This window comes from Artemia sp. Qi Xiang Cuo, chromosome 16 (genome assembly GCF_049724085.1).
Source record: "Artemia sp. Qi Xiang Cuo chromosome 16, ASM4972408v1, whole genome shotgun sequence".
NCBI classification, from domain to species: domain Eukaryota; kingdom Metazoa; phylum Arthropoda; class Branchiopoda; order Anostraca; family Artemiidae; genus Artemia; species Artemia sp. Qi Xiang Cuo.
Genome location: NC_142809.1, coordinates 11066461 through 11089860, shown reverse-complemented (window position 1 = coordinate 11089860; position 23400 = coordinate 11066461). Strand labels below are relative to the sequence as shown.

At 36.9% G+C, this 23400-nt stretch overlaps 1 protein-coding gene across 1 annotated transcript in view; it reads right to left on the bottom strand.

Moving 5' to 3' along the window:
- LanB1 (laminin subunit beta-1) overlaps positions 1-23400 on the bottom strand; it is a 233786-nt gene that overhangs the window by 163527 nt on the left and 46859 nt on the right. Inside the window, exons 3-4 of the mRNA XM_089102239.1 lie at positions 14102-14354; positions 372-540 (exon numbers count right to left, since the gene is read on the bottom strand). Coding sequence (XP_088958365.1) covers positions 372-540; positions 14102-14354 — 422 coding nt within the window. The remainder of the gene's footprint in view (positions 1-371; positions 541-14101; positions 14355-23400) is intronic.

Below are 23400 nucleotides of genomic sequence, written 5' to 3'. Positions count from 1 at the left end.
TTATCCAAGCTCTACAAGTTATAGCGAGACCACCCAATCTCTTCTAAATAGTCTGGCCACACAAAATTTATAATGGACGAGAACTTTCAAGGTACGTTATCCCCTTTATTTTTAATTTGTTTTCTGAAAGTGAAACAAAATGGAGCTGAAATGGAATGAAAAATCGCAGAATTGAAATTTATAAAATTCATTCATGAATAAACGTGTTTATCTTTCAATTTTCCTATTTTGAATAGATTTGTTTATCTTTCAATTTCCCCTAACAGATGGATATCTTTCTTGGTTTATTAAAGAAAGAACGTATAATAGAGGGAGGAAAGCAGGATAAGAGAGATGGAAAGGGGGCTGAGAGTGTAATAGCTCAGACTTACCTTCCAGCTATTACCAAAATCATAAGACCTTTCTACAAACATCGCTGCTGGGCGGAAGGTCTTGAAAGTCATAATTAAATGAGTGAAGTGGAATTCTGCTTCCAAGTCAAGTTGAATGCTGACTTCTTCTTTGCCATTTTCTGATTGCCACCATGATCGTTTCCTCGTACTGCAATAATAAAAGCATAAAAAGAACAAAAGTAACAGTTATTATTATTATTGGGGTAGGTAAACATGAAGAGTGTGCGAAAGCAAAAGATGCTGGCTCCCAGACCCATTGCACTTACTGGTTGAGGGGCCATGAAACGGAAATCACCACCGCCGGTTTGGACTTTAGAGTCTAGTGCCACATCCTTTACGTTTTTTACACCACGGTGAACCATCAAGTAGTCTGCAGGCTCAGCGATATGAGTTATCGGATAGGTTTGGGTAAAAAACCAGCGGTGCGGAGGGGAGGCTAGCTACCCTCTGATCTCTTTTGACTCTTAACAAGTGAACTAGAACTTTCAATTTCCAATCAAATGAGCCCCCTCTGGAGTTTATGTGAGCACCACTTCCATAAGAACCATGTATGTCCCCAGGGCATAACTTACAACGCTTGCCCCAAGGCCTTGGGGAGGTGTCAACCCTGGAATTTTTGTTATCTGATCTTTGAGCTATTTTTTTAACAAAATGGCTATCTCAACATTATTATCGAATGCATTTGGGGAAAAAAGGGCACGGGGGGGGGGCTAGTTGCCCTGCGATCACTTTTGACTCTTAAAAAGGACACTAGAACTTCCGATTTCCAATGCTAGGCAATGCTATAATGTTGCCTCTGATAAGGCATGATGAGAAATAAGATCTTTATTTTTTTTTTTTTTTTTTTTTTTTTATTGAGAGTCAAAGGGTTGGAGCCGTCTTTCACCTGGCGATTTGCTGCCTTTCCTTGGGGGTTTTTATAAGACATAGATTTTATATGTAGTTTGTAAATAAATCTATTCAGTTCAGTTCAGTTCCAACAAAATGAGTCCTAGTTACAGCCTGCCTCCTCTGTGGACTGTTAGGAGGAAGACAAAGCTAAACCACCGAAGTAGTCAGACGTTTTGAGTCTCCACTCTAAGAAAAATTCAACTGAAATGTGTCTTTCTTAAGAGACAGGTTGTGGTTCTAGTTCACAGCAGGGGCACCAATCCAAGAGAATGTAGAAGGAACAAAATTGATTTATGAAATTTTTTGTTTAATTGCTTTTACAACGAAAATACTAGAAAAAGGTGTTGTTTCAATGAAAATGTCCCATGAAATTATTTTCAAATTTAGTGGGGATGGACTTAGCCCCCTCCCTTCATTGGTGTCCTTGGTTCACAGTGAGATATTTAGGGAGCGTCTCCATGGAGGATCTTCCGTAGCAATATTTATGAAAAACGAAGGAATAAAAGATTAGGTACAGTTGCAGCTTAATGCACACTTTGACTTAAATCTTCAGAGCCATAAAAAAAACCATCTGATCCTTCTTTAAAGGTTCAGGGTGCGTGCATTTATACTATTTATCGGTGCAATCATAAATTATCTTAAAAGTTGGTAAAGTCGACCAAAACCATAATCATATTCTTAAACGGAAGTTAGTAGCAAGGAAGTGAATGTGCACTATACCTTACTATCAGCTAAATATTTTTGTTTAATATAATGTATACAAAATAAGTAATTTATAATATATACATTTTGATGCCATATTAATCTTGTTATTTTATCTTCTTCACTGATGGTTCATGCAGCTATTGCGTGACAAATTTTTCTCACAGCTAAAATGAAAGGAGGCAGTAAAACACACAACTATATTTACTTCACGCCATTGGGTGTTAATTATTATTATATTTTTTATTATATATATTTATATATTTTATATTTTTATATTATAATTATTATTATATATTTTATTTAATGATAAAAACGAAGAAATAAAATAAAGAAACGCGGCCAATTCTATTAAAGACTTTGACACAATGTCTGAGCTTCTGCCCAGAGTGTATAGGTTCGTACCGCCATAAAAATAAAAATAGTAAATAATAAAAAAATTCAGACTGACCCAAAAAAAACAAAATGATATGTCCAATATTTTGATTATAAAGACGACATGTGAAAGGATGAATTTTAAATAAAATGTTTACGTGAGTCTGGTCGTCCCCAGTGGCGCCAATTGACAAAAATGTACGGAGGGAAATATACTTTTCCGAATCTAGGGAGGGGGGCAATTTTGTTGTTTTTCCAATTTGTTCAAAGGAAACACAGCACAAGCCCTTTTCACTGAAATACCCAAAATGGGATTTTCCAAATCTAGGTGGGGGGAGAGGGGGCAAAACATCTGCTCCCCCCGTCCACAGAATTGAAGCCACTAGCCGGCCCATTTAAACATCTATATTAAAAGTTAACGAATGCTTCGTTTAGTGCAAACGACCGCTTTTTCGACAAACATTCTTTAGTATTTCTTAAAGATAAGTAGTATTTACTAGAGATTTACCTTATATAATATGGAGGATATATAAATTATTATTTATATATTAAACAAATAAAATATATTAAATAAACGAAATAATTTAATTGAATTAAATTATATACTGAATAAAAAAAATATCGGTGAATATTATTTTCAGAAATTTCAGTGGTATTTGAACCGACTTTCGAGACTTTCCTTCACACGACTCTCCCGTTTCCTTAAATATCAATGAACGTTTATCAACAAAGTGATTGCTTATCTTCTAATGACAGAAAGGTGTCTTTGCAGGCCGAGGTTTAATCCATTTTTGAAAAAAAAAATATTGTATTATACGTAATTGTGAGACTAAGAATTTATTTTTGATTAGCCAAACCTCCAAAATAAGGCTAAAAAAAAAAAAAAAAAAAAAAAAAAAAAAAAAAAAAAAAAAAAAAAATCAAGTCACACTTGTTAAACAACACAAGTGTGTTGTGTGTTTGACACACAAGTCAAACAAGCGTAAATGACCCTCAGACTTTTAGAGGGTTTAGAAGAGAGGACGGTTAAAGTATGATTTGTTTTTTCTTTTAAGCATGAATAACACTCAACTCTTCGGGAAAGTAGAGGGGGTGGTAGCCCCATTCTTATTTGTGGTAACTTTTGCTCGTTCTGTCGTTCTGTTTTTTAGGTTTCATCTATTAGTCCCTAGCATTTTTTGCTATTTTTTATGTTCGCAGTGTAATTTTAAGGGAGTTTCTTCTTGGGTTATAAATTGCAGAAATATTTTCAAAAAAGCATGAAAATATAAAAATCAGGGGCAGTTTCAGCTTAAAACATACTTTAACTTGAAGCTTAAGATCCATCCATATAACACAAAAATCATCCAATCCTCCACAGAGCTCTGAAGTGCATATACGACTTATAGACATAATTAACTTATGACTTGTGTGAAAAATTTGTTAAAGTCTTAAAGCCATCATCGGCCTCTTAGATGGGAAATAGCTGAAACAAAATACATGCAGACGAGAACTTTCCATCGGAAAAGCTTGATCATTCAATATCTTGTTGAGTAAAACAAGTATTTCAAAAGACAGGCACTAATGTCATATTCATCTTATTATATACCTTTATCAATGACGATCCATTGTGCGGTTGCATGATATATTTTTCTCACATCCAAAACGAAATGATACATGTATATTTTTTACACATATTCAATAACAATTAGTTCACACCACAAGGTTCTAAATATTATTATTTTTCCTTTTACAGAAACAAACAAAGACAGAAATGTAGCAATTTTTTCCACGACTGTGAAGCATAAAAAGAATACTTGGAAATTTTTTACATCGTCCATCAAAACTTAGAGATGCATCGGAAAATGAAACATTATTTCTTTTCTTGAATTTATTAGATCTGAAACATATAAGAGAACTTAATATATCAATATGGCATTTTAAAATACAAGATCCTAGTAGTTCTATCTCCATCCTCCCATCCTCCTTCCTGCCTGTTAGTAGGGTTCGTCCCTTTCTCTTCAGTAACAGTGAAGCGCTATCTATCAGCTTCTGCTTAAGAGTGAGGGCCAAGAGGCCTAAATTCAGGGCGAAACCGGGCTTGATATTATCAATTCTTACTCTGAGAGAAGGGACACCCTTCTTTTATAATACAAACCCAATGTTCTTCTTAAACTATGCTCCTGATATTAGTGAACTCAGAGAGTTAGTATCTACTTAATCCATCTGCTTAACCTTCACGCAGTCAGAAACCACGACTGTGAAGCATAAAAAGAAGTTATTGAGTATTACAACTACCACAGATATGAATACTCTTCGTATTTGTGGTTTCAAAATTAAAACACTTTAATTTTTTTTATGTTTCAGTCTTGGAAAATATTGTTATGTTTCTATCTTTTTTATCCCCCCCTGCATTCCCTTACTAAAACCATTGCTTTAGACACGTAAAATGTAGGCACGGGGCTCAATACTTTACATGTAACGTATAAACAATAAATTTATAAACGACAATTTTAAAAAGTTTTTATCAACAACATTGTAAAAACAAACAACAAAATCTATAAATCAGACTCGCAACGTTATGCAAAAGTGAAGACGAAGAGCATTCCCCCTCCCCCAAAGTTGTTTTGTCGTTAAAGGATTGCTTTTTTGATATTTTCATTGAAAAAAATAGCTCCACCCCCAATTTGGCAAAGTGAGCCCCTCCCCCCTACATCTCCGTGAATTGACACCAGTGTAAAGAATATGGGAGACTGCGAAAAACTCAAAATCGTCTCTGAGAAAAGAAAATAGCTAACGCCATCTAGCGGTGCCCAGCAAAATAATAAATATTAACTGCAAGGTAATTTACCAGCTACCTGTACCTAAAAATGGCTTTGACTTGCAATAAAGATAGCTTGTCTTAGAGTCTACTGGAATTCCAAAGGTATATACAATTGTAAAGTGGACGCAGAGGAGAATCTAAAAACTTCCAGTTTTAAAAAATATAAATCAGCAGAACATTGTGTAATTATATGCAACTATATATGTAATACATGTAACATATATGTAAATCATATATGTAACATATAAGTAAATTATATATGTAACTATAAATAAAACATTTCTTTTGCAATTAGAAGACAGAGAAGGCTTTGCCCTCTTCATTTGAAATTCAATTTACATTTAGGCAAGACTAAAGAAGAAAATTTACATCTCAAGACTTTGAATGAACCCTGTTAGTGAACTCTATCAGAAAAATCTAGTGAATGACCCGGGAGTTAATTACTTTGTTTTGTATAAATATGTTAGTTCTATTTTTAATACTTTAGTATTTCTACTGATGACGATCGCAGTATATGTGACCGAAATATCCAGACTTTTTTACCCGTTTTCACTGTCTAAATAAATGGATTTATCCCCATTTGAACGTTTATTTGTTTATGCTGAACAAGATAGCTATCCATTTTTGAAAAATTTTCATCGGATGTCTTTAGGGAAAAGTATACATGGGAGGAGGGGGGAGGGGGGCTAGTTGCCTTCCAATCACTTTCAACTCTTAAAAATGGCACTAGAACTTTCACTTTCAAATCGAATGAGCCTCTTCCAAAGTTTCTACGACAACTCCTTCTATACGAAGTGCCTCGGTGAAAAAAAAGAAGAAAAAAGTGTGTAAAATGAACAGAGCCAAGTGCGCCTACTTCGCTCTTTACTTACTACTACTACTAACAACTCACCGCAACACCAAGCCACCTGAGGCCAACACAGCTACGCATGCTCCTCCTCCATCCCAATCTATTCAAGCCCTCCCTTTTTACACCCGCCCACGAAGTTCTTATTTCCTTTAAATATTTCTTTATGACGTCCTCCTAGCCCAGACGAGGACAGCCTGCTTTCGGTTTAGCCCTAGGCGGTTGGCCGAAAAGAAAGACCTTCGGCAATCTGTCATCTTTCATCCGCAGAACTTGCCCTAGCCATCTCAACCTTTCTTTCATTATAGCCCTAGAGAGCGGTATTGAACCACATTTTTTGTATTGTCTATTGTTTCAAATACGGTCAATGATCAATCTCTTCATTACCCAACGTCACCTTTTCATCTTCACTTATTCCTAGCCTTAGTGACTTAGTCTTCCAAACATTAATTTTCAAACCAATTCTAGCACCCTGAACTCGCAAAACCTCTCAAACTTCATCCATTTTGCTCACACTTTCATCTAGGATGCTTAAATCATCAACATAATCTAAGTTTAGGAGACTTTCCTCCCCATTTGATTCCGTGGTCTCCCATTGCCTTTCCTCTGCTCCTTAAGACAAAGTCCATCAAAATAATCCATATAAATGGGGATAGAACACAACCCTGCTTAACTCCTGCTTTAAAACAAAACCAGCTGCTAACCTCATTTCCTACCTTAACCGCAGCAGTGTTATTCTCGTACATAGCACTAATCACTTTAATGTATTTGTCTGGTATACCATACAAAGATAAAACCTTTACTAAAGTTCTTCTATCAACAGAATCGAACACTTGCTCATAATCTATAAAACCGAGGACCAAAGGTGTTTGAAAATTCGGGCACTTCTCAATTATAAGCCTACGAGTGAAAATTTGGTCGACACATCCTCTACCTTTTCTAAAACCGCACTATTCTTCTCTTAAAACTTTGTCTACGGCATCTCTCAGTATAAAAGTATCAATTTTACCAAGTAATTTGCTACCTACAGGAACCAGACCAATGCCTCGATAATTACCACACTCACTTTTTTTATCACCTTTCTTATAAAGTGGCTTAATTAAGGTTTTCCTAAAATCATTAGGTATTCCCCCTTTTTCAAAAATCATATTCATAATCTTCAGTAACTTATTTCTAACCTCATATTTCTACCTTATTTCTAACCTCGAGCCACCATATTTAAGAAACTCATTTACCACCCTATCAGCACCTGGAGCCTTATTATTTTTTAATTCTTTTAGTACTGGTGCTAATCCCTCCTCACAAAGAAAAAAGTCTTCCTTCACATCCAAGGTATCACAAACTTTTTCATTTTCCTCTGTATCTTTTCCTGCAACTCTATCTCGGTTAAGCAAATTCTCAAAATGTTTGGCCCATCTCTCTTTAGTTTTTTCCTTATCGCTAATTGCGGCTCCATTCTTATCTTTAACTGGGCCAAGTCCGGATTGACCACTTCCTCTCAATTTTTTAACATGCCAGATCCTCGGCAATTTTATCCATGGCCTCCACTTCACACCTCCTCAGTTCATATTTTAATGTTTTCTCCACTTTCTTTACATTCCTTTTGTTTTCATATGATCTATCACTCAGATAATTCTTGTACAAGGTCCTTTCTCCTTTCTATTAAACATAAAGCTTTTTCACTAATACTTTTAACTGCAGTTCTAGCTTCCTTCCCTAATACACCTTGATCAACTTTACAAATTATTTTTCTAAAATTGTTCCATCCATCTTCCACATTATCAAATTGTAAACTCTCAAGTTTAGTATTCAACTGTCCTGGAAAGTTTCTCTCAAATTCTCAACCTGGAGGCTACCAACATCATAACTTCCCGGGAGGTAGTTACCCTTCCGATATTTCAGCTTTAAATTAACCCTTGACACTACTAGATGGTGATCTATACTTTTAACATAACAGCACTCCTATATACCCTAGTATCTTGTATTGATCCTGCCAGTCTTCGGTTTACTATAACATAATCAAATAAGGTTTGCTTTCTTACCATCACATGAATACCATGTTAACTTATGAGCCATTTTGTGACCAAACACCGTATTGGTTATAACTAGATTGTTAAACTTACAAAATTGCAAAAGTCTGTATCCATTACTGTTTTCTTTTCCTACAGCAAATTACCTAGGCAAGGATATCATCTATCCCTATTTCTACCAACCTGGGCGTTAAAATCTCCCAGTAATAACACCATATTTCTACCCGGGACCCTGTCTATTTGCACCTGTAACTGTAAGTAAAATTCATCTGAGTCACTAGTATCTCCGGTCGGTCGGTTCGGTTCTACAGGGGCGTATACTACTATAACTGATACCCTGAACTTTTTAGTCATAAAATGAGCAATTAGTATTCTATTATTAATACCTTCCCAGCCTAAACAAGACTTAGCAGCTTCCTTATCCATCATGAGCCCTACTCCCTGTCTATGTACCCCATCCTTCCTGCCTGAGTAAACAAATTCTATATCACCTGATTTCATGCTTCCTACCCCTGGGATATGAGTTTCTGAAACTCCTAATAAATCCAGTTCGAATCGTCTGAATTCGTCAGTCAAAATGTCGATACGATAGTCATTTTTAAAGTCGTAACATTCCAAGTTCCTTTAAATCATTGAAATTATTTTCGCCTCAGGAAAAGCAATGACCCCGGATACCAGTGCAGGATGGGGATCACATATCTTCTCAAGTGTACACCGAAGTGCTTAAGCCGGCTTGAAACCAGAGAGCAAGAAGTCCCTGGGACCTCCATGAATGGAGGCTTTGTGCAATCCTAGACCTATCCTCGCCACAAAATGATTTTCAGCATTTGGCAATGCTCTTCTGTCAACAAGAATTGAAATCCTGCACAGATAATCTCAAACCTATTACCTCCGCCTCATTATATGTTCATGCCTAAAAATATTATGCTACTACTAGGAAGCAGCCCATAATAGATAAATTAGCTAGGAAGAGGTTTTTCAGCCCGAAGACGCCCTTCAGAACATACCAAGTCCAGAAGAATTGTCCATTAGTCAGAATCCCTTGCGAATGCTGTGTCATTTACTAGGCTATAATTTCCTCGAGGGGTGCCACTCTATAAGTGGGAATAGAGTTGACCGCAAGGTCCCCAGTCTTGCAGGTACCCCGAAAGGGTCGAGACAGCCCTTTGCAGAGGCCGTTGTCCATATATCTGGATCTTACGCCCTGCCGCAGTTGTCCTCCTATAGAGGATCCTCCCGCGATGGTGTTCGGCATCACCATGCAATTTAGTCCATTACTGGGAGAAGTTTTGTAACTCATGGAACTTGTGGACAAACCAGTGGGCCCTTTTGAGTGTACATTTGAGTGACCTTCTTCCTCCTCTGCCTGTATTTATGACCCCGGGCGAGTGCCCCAGTTTCTATTATGGACCCCCAGGGACAAGGTTCCCCTTGGTCCGTGCCTCCTATGGAGGTACCCTACATATCTGTAGACCGTTCCCCTATCGCCACCTGGGGACAAAATTACAGGTATAAATTAATAATATTACTAATAAATTATTATATCGTAATAAATTTTAATAATTTTAATTGCTACTCAACGCAAAAATTCAAGTAGGCCTATGATTGATCAGCTAACGAGAATCCAACAAACAGATAACTAATTCCCAAAAATGCACGGGAGAGGAGCATTTAAAATCGATATGTTCAAGATCATACAAAACGATATTTCTGAAAATCTAAAGATGGGAAGCAATTTTTTCACTAAATCGCAAAAAAACGTCTTTTCATACATTTTAAGGGCCCTATAATCTCATACATAAAACCAATCAGACAAAACATTCAAAGTCATATTCAACACAAAAAAACACTAATAATCAACTATAAATAGTAATAATCTTGGTAATGATCAACACACAAAAAAAAACTAAGGTAATAACTCCTTACAGATAGTTAACTTTCCAACCAGCCGTAGAGTCGTTTAAACAAGACCAGGTTTAAAGGGACTGGTCTGGTAGCCTCCCAACTGGCCTTAAAATACTGTTCATACTCGCATTTGATTTATTTCTGTCTGATGGTTTTGTAAAATCAAGTAGTTTTGGAAGATTCAACTGAATGAAGCCTAACAAGATCATATGTACAAACAAAAAGCAAGAGACAAGGTAAAACTTTGATTGTGAGTGGAAAAGAAGGCAAAAAGTTTTCAAAACAATGGAAGAGTAATTAGAATTCAAAGAAAGAAGCCCCACAAGACCCTTTCAAACCAAGTGTATACAGGATAGAGAAAAAAAAATCAATTACTATACGAGGTTGAGAAGAATACAACACTTGAGAACGACAAGCAAGACTTGGTTATGTATCCAGAATTTTTTCCCCTGGGACAGGAGTGCTTTTGAAGACCCTAAGACAGCTAATTCAAGTCGGGAGGTAAGTTTTTACCTGGGACGAAAGTAATGAGTAACATTAAACCTTCTAACGAACAGAAATTAGATAAGAAATTATTCCGAATATGTGCCTTCGGCTCTTTACGGTAATTTTGATGTCACGCCATGGATCAGCACAGATTATGAGGAGTCAAAAATCGGGCAAGACATTTCCGATCAAAGACCCAACAAGACATTTCTTAAATGTTTTTACCAAGCTCAGATACATTACATAATCAGCTGTTGGTTCCATGAAATTGTTAAGACAGTCTGGGAAAATTTTAAGCTGAATGCAAGAGATGTCTTGGTTGAAACACAATCTACATCATCTTCTGTGTTTGAGCTGTGTAAAGAGTTAACAGTTGATTTCATTGAAGAACTTCTTAATATTTCAACAATTAGTAGATTTGTAGTGAGGATTTTGAAAGCATCGTTCACAAGGGTCCAGGAATAAGGAAGCCAATCTCCAACGAAAACCAAAGGAAATACCTTATTTCGTGTGGTCCTAATCAACCAAAGTTGAGCGTCTCCTCAGTTGACCTTTCAAGATTAAAAATGGAAAAGTGGTGCTTACAACCAGGGTGGTATGAAGATTACCAGTTCTTAGAATACAATATCGAGAAAGATGTTGCCTTCTGCTTCCCGTGTTTCCTTTTCTCTAGTGATCTCACGACCGACCAATCCAAAAAAGCTTGGGTGGAAGTCGGTCTGCGGCAACGGCACAAAATGAAGAGCAAATAAAAGGCGAAAAAAAGAAAACTGGCTAGTCATTTCTCTTCCGAGTCACCAAAAGCAGTTCTGTCCTATTTTTGTTACTTCGTCAATAACAGCAGTCATGGGGATTCCTTACTTGATAAAAGCACTTTAACTATGGTTTTGCAGCAAGCAAAAGTTAGATTATGAGGTAAGTTAATCCCCATGGCTAACAGCAGTCATGGGGATTCCTTACTTGATAAAAGCACTTTAACTATGGTTTTGCATAGAGAGATAAACAGAAAAATTGTGAAAAAAAATTTCGACGCAACAGGGATCCTAGCGAGGCAGGTCATTGGCCATAGGATAACTGAAGAACAAAACTGCAACTTTGCCCAAATTGTTTAACTTCTTGCGAGATATGTGGCAGCTCTCGATACCAGATATAGACCATACAAATTTACTAATTTACCCACAAAGACCCTCGACGAAGTTTTGTATTCAGATTTTTATTCTGTGATACAGTACCCGATGCTTCAAATTCTGATGACCTTGCAGCGTAATCCGCAATATTGGCTCAAAGGGAAACCTAGAAAGAGACTATTAGATGTTAGCGAGGCTAATAACGAAACCGAAAAGGGTATGGCAGAAAGTACAATAGGAACATTGTCAAGGAGAGGAATTCCTCTGTTTAAACTAGCTTTCCAGTCTTATGACTATGCTTTGTCTGGTCACTTTAATGGACCCAAGCATGAAATATCAGAAATTCTTAATCGCTGTGTGCCGTATATTCCCTGACAAGCCCACAGACTAAACATTGTTATAGAACATAGTGGCTATTCATTTCTTTGGATAGTTTAGCTTTTCAACATCCCTGACGAAATATATGTGTTCCTCTCTTCATCTACAAAAAATTTTGCCATCCTTGAAGGAAAACCCTCTTCGATTGAAAACAGCCTTAATCTCCGAAACTTATCACAGACTCTGTAACCTGCAAGGGCTGAAATTATACAAGCAGTAGTTACTTAGTTTGGAGCAGTCAGTAGCTTTAGCAATTTGCGAAACAAAACAGATTAAGAACAACAATGTGAAGTCGAAAGCACAAGCTAGCGGCCTTCTGCAAAGGACTCTAAACTCCGAATTTATCGCTTGCCTCACTTTTATGAAAAAGAATCCTGTGCAAGATCAGGATAGCAACAGACCAACTTGAAGAAGAGGAGATAAACATCATAGACGCAATCGAGATACTTGAAGCTATGAAGAAACTTTTCGAAAGAATATCGGAGGATGAAATGAAACATTTCATTGACAGTGCAAAAGTGTTCGCCAGACTGAGAGAAGTCGATCCAGAGGCAGATTTCGTCGGTCATCATTATTGACGACTTGGGCCATATCATTTTGACAGCCAAGCTCAGAGTCAAGTCGAGATCTTAAGTTTACAGTTCTATAAACAACATTTTAGAACCCTGTTTGAAAGGGTGACAACAATGATGGGAGATAATCTCAGAACTTGGCTTGTCAATTCTCAGCCATTTTGATCCTAACTTTAGCCTCCTTTAAAAAAAAAGGTTTCAGTTGTAGATATTGAGCTAGCAACGACAGTTTTCCAAACCAAGAAAGACCCCCAGATTCTAGTGCTTTTCAAGTACTGTTCCCGTTTTGCCACGGCACTACTTGCTTCAGAGAAGTCCTAGGTAAAGGAAATTGCTGGGGAACACCAGCTTAAGCCAGCCAATCACATTTGAAAATTGGCTGCGACAGCACCTGTTGCAGTTGCTGCTGCCGAAAGAACATTTAGCAAACACAAGTTTGTTAAGAATTTGCTGAGATCTGCCGCGACTGATTTTTGACTAGATTCCTTATGTTGTTGGCGAATGAGAAAGACCTCACCGAAGCCACTGACTTAAACAAGATTGTCCAGCGATGGTCCACTTTGAAGAACAAGCGAATATAAACATAGCTGTCCTTAGTTACGTATGATGTATTCCATTTTAGCTTCTTCTTTGTCTCCGTAGATAAGTATAGGTTATAGAAAGTTAATTATAATAAATTTTCACAACTAGTATAATGCGACCAAGGAGTTGTTTAAATGATGGGATTTTGCCCCCCCCCTGGTCCTTCGAGCCTTCCCTGGGCCTATATTAAATATATACATCCCGTAAGTAAGTATTTTTTTTTTATATGATCTAGAAAATTTACAATCTATAGGCGTGTTTACCAAGTCAATATTTCAACAGAATTTAAAACTATGTTAATTAATTGTCAAAAGAAATCCCTATGTTAGAGTGGTCTGGAGTCATTTTGCTAGGTCAATCTTAGACTTTCTGTGAAATATGACAAGGATTAGATACGCCTTTGATCTTTGTCAGACAAAAATGTGGTCTTAACTTTTAGCCTTAGACCTTTGTTTCTCTCTCTGATGAAAATAAAAAAAGAAAATAAAAAAAAGATTGTAATTTAAATGTTTTTTTTTATTGTTTTTGTTGGGAGGGGAAGGATAATAAATACTTATTTCATCATATTGCGACGTGCTTTATTGTGTACAATAAATAAATAAATCAAACCTTGTTTTATTAAATAAAGGTTTCCTAACACTGAAATAATAAAAATTATAAACAAAACACACACAGTTTTCAGGTTTAAAACAAGTTTTTTTTTGTGGTTCAAAAGAACTGATAGGACTATTATAAATACGAGTAGTTTTTATTCATATGAACAATACCATTCAGTCTAAAAGCGGGAATTTTTTTTCCCATGTTTTCAATGAAAGTACAAAAAGAAAAAATACATTTAAGATGAAAATATCAAAAATACTCCCTTTCAAAAGAAAGGGAGGGGTATAGAATATTGGGATATGGCAAATACCGCTCCCCCGTCGACGCCACCGCTTAAGGTACGTGAAATATAGGCACGGTCCCGTCGATATTCTACATGTTACGAACAAACAACATTAAATAGTGTCTTACCCTGGGAAGTATCTATAAATAAGATTTTCAACTCTATGGGAAAGAGAAGGCTTTTTCCTATTCGCTTCAGTCGAGTGGCATGAAAAGCATTTTTTAGTATCTTGTAAATGGGACACAATACAATATTTTTCAGGCACACTGAGGCCACAAGTAGAGGTGGCACTTAATTGTTCATCTCGGCCAATCAAAAGATTTCCTGTAGCTGGATAGCATGATCCCTGTTCACAAGGAGATGGTCGCTGAGAGTTTATGCCTGCAAAAAACACAAATAAAAAGAATGAGAAACGATATTACTATGTCCCAGCACAGCATAGATACTATGCAGTAACGAAAATTCGTTTCAGAAATGGGATACATCGCAGCGCCTTAAAAGGGCGGTGGTCAGGGTACATATCTATTGATTAATTTCGTAATAGCTTCACTCACACAAAATAGGTGACCAGCTATCACTAAAAATTCGTCATTACACACATGCGAAGGCGGAATCAGGAAGAAATGTGCCGAGACATGCTGCGTCCCAAACTCTTTCCTGGAGAAGGTGGGAATTTCATTTATGTATAGTACCTATGCTGTGGTGTGCCATCTCTATATTATAGTTTTGTAAAACTGCACCACGTTATCATAGATTGATCAATACTGAATGCGGCAGTAATAGTTTTCTTTGAATAGGTCTGTACCTTAGAGCTGTTGCCAAAAATGACACGCCATGTTTTCATTGCCTTGAAGGCCAATGACACGATTTGCCTATGTCCAAGCTAGACTCGGTACAGTAGTAACCGACACTCTAAAAAACATAATTTTGATAACAACTGATACACAAAAGAATTAACTTTTTATGCTGATTCCTAATTTAAAAAAAAATCTAAAACCTTAGAGCTGTTGCCAAAAATGACACGCCATGTTTTCATTGCCTTGAAGGCCAATGGCACGATTTGCCTATGTCCAAGCTAGTATATTTCTATTACTATTAAATAATTCGTGGGTAATGAACAGTAAGTGAGGAGCGACTCGGTACAGTAGTAACCGACACTCTAAAAAACATAATTTTGATAACAACTAATACACAAAAGAATTAGCTTTTTATGCTGATTCCAAATTTAAAAAAAATCTCAAGCTTAATGTTACCCATTAAAAGCTACGAGCCTGATATAATCTGTCTGATTTTCAAAAAAGGGGGAGGGACACGTCAAAAGAGTCAAGCAATCTTAAGGAAAATCACATCATCAGAATCAGCATATCTGAGATCCCTTCTGTAGAGCTGTAGTACATGTATATGATTTTTGTAGAATACATTTACATCCGTTTTCCAACCAAATTCGCTGAAAAAAAACATGAAAATTACCTAGTTCAACGATAGTTCATAGTTCAATTGTCCGTTACAAGTCTTTTGGATGGTTCGTTATAACAGAACAGAGGCATGGTGCTGCAAGGCACCGTATAGGCACATAGTTTGAAAGGAACCGTTTTAATCCCCGGAGTGTTTGTCTGACTCGTAAAAACGTAACGAAATGTATATAAACAAAATTTCGATGCCTTTTTTAAAAGTTTTTCTTTATTTACCTAATCAGAATTTCAATACTCTGTCAAAATTCAACGCACAAAAACTTAACTGCATGAAGATCATAATTATAAACCAATTTAGTGCCATTTCACGAAAATATAGGGGGGGGGCAAGGAGATGTTTCGATTTTTTTAATAAAGATGTAAAAAAAACATTGAGCAAACATACCTAAAACAGGGGGTAGCGGCGACTTCGCGGTAATTTTTAAAGTCTAGGGGGCAATTTCCCCTCCCCCGCCCTAATTAGCGCATCTACTTTCAAGCACTTATCTATACAAATGTGGAATTCTATATTTTTTGCGAGAAGAAAGGTCATGGATTTGTTCGTTGTTGTTTTTTTCCCAAAGGATGACTGTATCGAACCAATGGTCCAAGGATATCGGGACAGAGCTCATTCGAACGAGAATCAAAAGTTCTAGTTTACTGAGCATTGAACAGCAAGGAAAATCTCTTTTTTGCATGCGAATATTTAATTTCTTTAATATTTCATTATCATTAACGTGCAAAGAAGAAGAAAGAAAAATAGTTTAGCAAATTCATTAACGCGTTCATGTTCGATATTATACTACTACTACTATTGCTAACAATTCAGTAAAGTTCTAAGACTCACTATTTCTAAGCTTCAGTCTTTACCGCCTCCTATAAAGTTCCAGTTTCCTTTAAATCCTTCCTTGTGATGTCTTCCCACCCCCTCCTGAGACAACAATTTTTTCGTTTGGCCCTACATGGATGAGCAAAAAGAATAAACTTTTAAAAGGGAAAAAACCCACTGGGAACTGGATAAATATACTTGAGTTAGAAATTGTTCCTCAAGGTTGTTCACTTTGACCCACCAAGCTTTCCCATAGAAGGACCTGTAAATAAGTCGGGTTTTGACTAGTTTTAAAGTCAGCATATAAAAACACACGAAATCCATTTAATTTATCATACTTGACTTGAAATTCAAAGAAGTAGCATTTGTTTTTATAAGAAGGTATCTATACAGGGCCGTATACAGAATTTATTTCGGGGGGAAGGGTACAAAAGAATTTTTTCAGGGGGGAGGGTTACAAGAAAAAACTTTAAAAAGCATTTGTTACGTTTTTTAAGAGTCGGACAAACATTTGGGGGCAGGGGGTTCAAACCCCCTAGCCCCCCTGGAAACGGCCTTGTACCTATATTGATTTTTATCAACATATAACTTAAAGACACGTTCAAACGTACACTACTTTATAATCATCTTCGTACGTCTATGGAATGACAAATAAGGTGTTCAATTCATTCAATTTCCCGGAAGTGATAAACGCCCTTTCAAGAGCATGATAAGAGATTTTCCAGTGTGAATATTGGCTAGCTCATACATTTCTTGCATAGTTTCTTAATATGGTTATCCACAGAAGAAAATAACACCACTAGGACATAACGTAAGACAGTTTTTTCTAATTCCATGATTTTCCGACTTTTCGAGGAGCAGAGATAAAACACATTTGACCAATAGAAGTCCTCGAGGCATTTAAATGCAACTCCCGTCCCTTTTTACTGATATTCATCTCTTTATGCAGATATTACATATAATTTGCAACGATCGTCTCACCACTGCTGTCATGCAGTCAAAACCGTTCCTAGGGGGGAGGGCAACCGGGGCAGTTGCCCTGGGCTCCATGGCTTAAAAGGGATTTTCCCTTTGATTCGCTTTTTTGCTTATATTTGAGTCGGGAGTGGGACGCTGAAACTAATATTTCCTCGGGCGCCACCAACCCAAGGAACGGCTCTGCATACATTAACCGCACATCGTCAATGTCATGCCTAAAGGACATATCTAACATGTTCAGTCTAGTTATTGTAAAAAATTGTATTTTATATTTAATTATGATTTGCTAGTTACAAAAGGCACTAAATATACCTTTTTCCTTTAAAATGAGGCCTTAAACAACTCTCTGTGAAGTTAAAGTGCTATGCTAGCGGTGCAGAAAAGAAAGGAAAAGAAAGAAGAAAGGAAAAGAAAGGAAAAAATCAGCGCTACCCGGGCAAAAAAGTGATTTTCCTTGTTATTAAAGCCAGGGAGTTGTAAGTTTTCTTTACAGGGTTTTCGGCCATGGCGATTTCAATTGTGCAGTTTTATGTCAATCCGGCGCCGTTTTTTTTGGGGGGGGGGGTCAGGCTAGTTTCCAAAATTCTCATAAATTTGATTCAAAATAATATTTTATTATTAAAACTAATCAAAATAATACTAACCATTCCTAAATAAGGTCTCAGCAGAAATATTTGCATTAGTAGAAGTGACCCTATAACTCGTGTCACGCACCCCTGCTGCCACCTATAACTTTTTTGCACTCCAAATAAGGGCATAGCCTCCCTAGGGAGAATGATTGCGTAATCAGTCAATGACCTCTCTTTTCAAGGTCAATTTATTTGATGTTTCTATTTGTAATAACTCCGGAATGAAGGTTGCACATGCGCATTGAATTCAAACGGGAACAATGTTATTGATCTAGGACTCGAGGGGGAAGTGAATTTCCGAAAACTTGATTGCGTAATCGATCGTGAATGTCACGGTGTCCAGAAATAGTATTTGTTGTTGTTGCTCTCGCCAAATGTTATGAGTTTCCCGGAAACAGTTAGATCACGTGTTTCCTTCTCAGCCAATCAGAGGGCTTTGTTTACATATTAGCGGCGGAGGGAATATAAGGAAGGGATTTTTGCTAGAGTTTTATTAGTCTGTGAATAGAATTCAAAGGAGCGAGAAGAACAGTTTTGACTTTACTCATTTGGATATATATTTGTGATGGCGATGAGTGGAATGTTTACCCTATTAGAAGCTGATAGTGGAGTTGATGATAATAGTACAAGAGCACCAAACATTGCAGTGGAAATCACGAAAGGATCACGTCTTTGTCTGGAATGGGATGCAGTATATGCAAGATATGTGATATCCTTGAGCAAATTTAAAATGGAGGATCAATTATGTTTTGCCTCTAAAGTTGATATAGCACATGTGAATAGACTTCAATGTGCTTTAAGTGCATTGGTGAAACATATCGAAGACAATAAACGGTATCGTTAATTGTACATGCTCTGTATTATTGATGTTGTTGTAATTATTCAATAAAATTGTTTTGAAATCGAAAATGTTTTGTTTCTTTTCTGATCAGGGCTAACGAATCAGGCTCAGTCTAGAGTCAGCAGTCAGAGTGAAAGGACTGAAAAATGAATAAATTTGAGAAAGAGAGAATTAGATCAAATCTAGTGTTCATGGAAAAACATTTGATTTTGGATGATGATTTTCTCGAGTTATCTCTTCAACGCAGGATACTCTCTTGTCAGAGAACACTTGACATTATAATGAGGAGTGATTCTCCCCCATTGGACTATTGTATGAAACTTTTAAAATGTAACTCGAATGCTTATAGTCAATTTATTGATATATTAATTGAAACAAAGCAGAATCATATAGTGGATATACTATTGAAAATATTGCCAATGGATTCAATGTAGATGGCTCCCCCCATCATTCGAAAAAGGTAACGTCACATAGCTACTCCTCTCTCCCCCGTGCCCCTCTCGTTGAATTTATGGAGCGAGGATGATCAGTTTCGTTTTAGCTGTGAGTGAGTTGACATCGGAAACCGAAAAATGTTCTATATATGTCCATTGTGCATGTACACTCTTGGCAGTTGGATTTAATGTGAGAATTGTACAATTATTGATGACTATAGTGAAAAGTGTAAATTATGTAATCCTTGTAAATTACATAGAGGCTATGCAGTACAAATTAAAGGATGTAATTCATGTCTTGAGGAGGTGTGTGACTCTCATCCTAGAGGGCACCTGTGCTCCATTTGTCACTATGATAAATGTGATCAGTGGGACAATACTTACCCCGCTATGATTGGAAAGAATCCTAAACGTGATTTTAGTTTATTTCTACGAGATTGGTATCGTCGTGGATTTAAATTATTCTGGGAAGAGGAATCTGGTCTACGATTCAACTGTTGGGGTAACAAGACAATCTGGTTTCTACGTCATCGTTGCGATGACACCACCTACTATGACTATAAACCAAGTGATTTTTATTTGGCTGTGACGGAATGTGATTCACCATTTGAAAACACTGTATGTGATATTACTTCAAATAGACAGATTGAAACTCGTGAATTTCATAATATGAATGCAAATAGTATCATTGACTATACAAAGAGATATGACAAGAGTGAAGTTACATTGTACTGTAGAAAATGTGACCCTGACTTTGCAGTCAATCAAGATCAATATAGAGTGAATCCAAATGATTTACCAGCATTAGTGGTTCACGACAGCTGCCTATACATTTACGATGAAGAAATCTAAAATGAAAATTTAAAGACAATTTTGTATATGTACAAATTTTATTAAAATACAAAGTAACTAACATTTTTTAATTACTGTACACTTAGGTCCCTGAAATCGATACCATATAGGTCAAAGTTGAAATTTTCCAGTAGAAAGTCGATCAGACGAGGATTGCCAACACAAATGAGGAGACACTGCATGTAAGTATATCCACAACATCGGAACACAAAATATAGTAGTGCATGGAAGCCACAGCTTTTAGTCGTTTGATCCTGCACCCTCTTTCGATTTTGAATAATTGTTGTCCCACTGCTCTCAATATAGTTGCTGATGTGAGGCGTGTAGAATGTATAGGGTAGACCAAGAGGATAGAAAAATTCAATCGTCTTCTTTGTTTGATAGATGCACAACCAATGACCCGTCAGCACAGTCGACGGACTGCTATTAACAATAATCAAGGTATTGTTCGCGCTTTGAATTTTTCCAAGAAAGTCCGAGGGCAGACAATAGGATTTGTACTGTGACATGTAGGGATCCATATTAAATACATTGATTGTTTGACTGGTGTTCATGGTGTCAAGTCTAGTAGAACACTGCCTTCGGGAGTGATTTCCCAATAGGTTTCACATTGATTTAGTGAGATTAGTGCAATACTCTCAGCCAATGGATCAGTAAATATACACTCTAAACGCACACTCCCCGTACGTACTATACTCATATCCTGTGTGCCCGACAAATCCAGTACAATGATACCATGTGTTTTAGCAAACATATCTTCGGTTATACCATTTTCGAATAGTTGAGAATCAGGATCTAGGGTTTGCATGGTCAACTCGTACAGTTTTCTATAGGATTTATCAAAAGATAGATTATAGAGTGGAATACCGTTTGCTTTGCAAACAACAGATGAAAGTCCAACCATCTCAAATTTATGTGGGCATTCAGTCAATGATCCTATTACACTGGCGCTTTTTACAAATGCCAACGCAAGTTTTGATGGAATTTCACCATTGATAAAGGATGAATCGGTGAAGGTGCGTGACCCCACGGCAATATGACGTTGATTGGTGATTGTATGAGGAACAAGTAGTTTAATATTGTTGCCATTGGCTCTCAGTTTTTCCACGGCCAAAGCAACAGAACTCATAACCTGCTGTTTGCGTACATGTAGTATTGCTGAGGTGAGGGAGAGACTCACATCAGGATTGGCAGCAAGTTCCTTTCTCAATATGAAATTGGATGGTGCAAGCGTCAATTTTATATCCACTTTAACATTGGGCGGCAGCCATTGGGGGATATTAAATATTTCATGATATATTTTTCCAACTAGATGTAATTCACTAGTTGTAGCATTTTTAAGTGCATCTGTACTATCAGTATCAGTAATATATTCATATCCATTGGAGGTGCCTCTCCATTCCTTGTATGACTTGGGTGTCATCAGCATGAATTGCATATAGCTTGTATAATTTGAGAGATTGTAGCTTGTGTTCACCAGCGTGCCATTGATGTAGACACTAATTTGACGAAATAAATTATGCAATATACAATTTTCATAGGATATCCCATCGCCCCGAATTGGCATTGTATTATCGGATTTCCGGACTTTCATTTGCAAATCTATAAATGTTGAAGACATGTTCATAAAGTAGTCTTCATTGGAATAAATTTGAAAGTGGATATTATCGGAGAGGGGTTGTAGTGGATAAAATTCTTCATAGTATCCGTGCTTAACTCTCAAATCAACATTTTTTGCATTGAATAGATTCAATGAGGCGGTCATTGAAGTTTGAGAATCCTTATGCGGTAGGTAGGACATTTTATGAGAAGAAATCTAGTTTCGATCTAACAATTTTCTTCCTGGGGTTTCTGGTTACACTACGTGTCGGTTTTTTCCTTCTTTTCTTTGACAAAAGGGATGATGTCTTTTGTTTCCGACCTGAGTAGAGACTGATGAGTGATGCAGTGTTTCTTGACCTTTTTAAACCTTTACCATTTTGTTTTAATTTCTCGCCAAGGGTTCGCGTACTGGACCTAAGATTTTCCGTAGCACTTTTTTTAAAATCCTTGCCAGAGCCCCAATCGTATAGTGTAGAGGATGCAAAATCTGTCGCAGCCAGTACAAGATATTTTCTAGCCAGTGGTAGTGAAGAGCGAAACAGATTAGCAAACCAACTGCCAAGACCGTAGCCAGACATTGACGAGCGACCCTTGTAATAGTGCATTCCACTGCCCTGTTGTCTTGGGCCAAGAGTATTAACATAGCGGTCAATATCAGGACAAGTGAATACCACTTTTTTATTAGACATCTTGCTGTTGAGAGATGGGTCGAAAAAGGCATGTAATCACAGCCAACCCTTGTGAAATTACTATGGGATCACCCAATTTGGTTCTTAGTGTTAACTGACAGAGTTCCAAATAGGAAGTGTTTACGGGAATATACTTAAGATGCTTTATATTGTAGTGGTGAATATGTTCTTGATTCGTTTTTCGTTCAACAACTCGTAGGAGGGAAACATTTGAATTAACAACCCGAGATGCTTCCACAAATGAGGCGTAGAGAAATATACAGGTGTCCGTGGAGAAGGCAGGCGGATAGTCAGCAAAAATGAAATTAGTGTTTCCGGCACTTTTACCATTGATTATATTGAGCTTAAAACCAAGAACATCCTTTAGATTATCGTTGAGAATAACCTTTTCACTGGCAATAGGTGAACTAATGTAGATATCTTGCCCTCCTCCTTTGAATAGTTGAAATTAAAAGCCCCCTGTTTACGAGTGGGAATTCTTTTATTAATAGAACGACATAAATCATTCATACAGGTGAGTTCCTCGTAGGATAATTCAATATATGGATAATCCATCCAATTGATTTTTTGAATTTGTTCTTGATCACCTGTTGATGGCGGCGGCCAATCATATGGTCTAATTTTTATATCATATTTACGATCCTTTCTCAGGATGTCTCTGTCGTTTTTGAGAATACAGTCGACAAGAGCTAATTCATACTTTCTGTTGTCGAATTTCTTGGTAGTAGAGATTTTTGTCCAAAAATCAATTGTTCTATTCAGGTTCTTATAGAGAGGAACGGAAACATAGTACTTTAATTTCACATAGAAATCATTGGGCATTGTTAATATCTTCAGAACTGACCAAAGAATCAAAATCTGAGTTGTATCCTAGCCAGCAAACAAGCAACTGTCTCTTGCCATAGCGTGTACGACTCTTTAATATCTTTTGAATTTGATAAATTTCACTAGTGTTTCTAACTTCTTACAGTTCATATTCATCAAAACCGAGACTCTCATCATCGTTGGTGTCTCGCATTTGATATGTCTTGGGCTTAGTGTCCAGAATTTTGGACACTTTAAACAGTTCGGTACTCCAAGAATAGTTCCCTTTTTCGAAAATATTGGTTGTTCTATTAATTC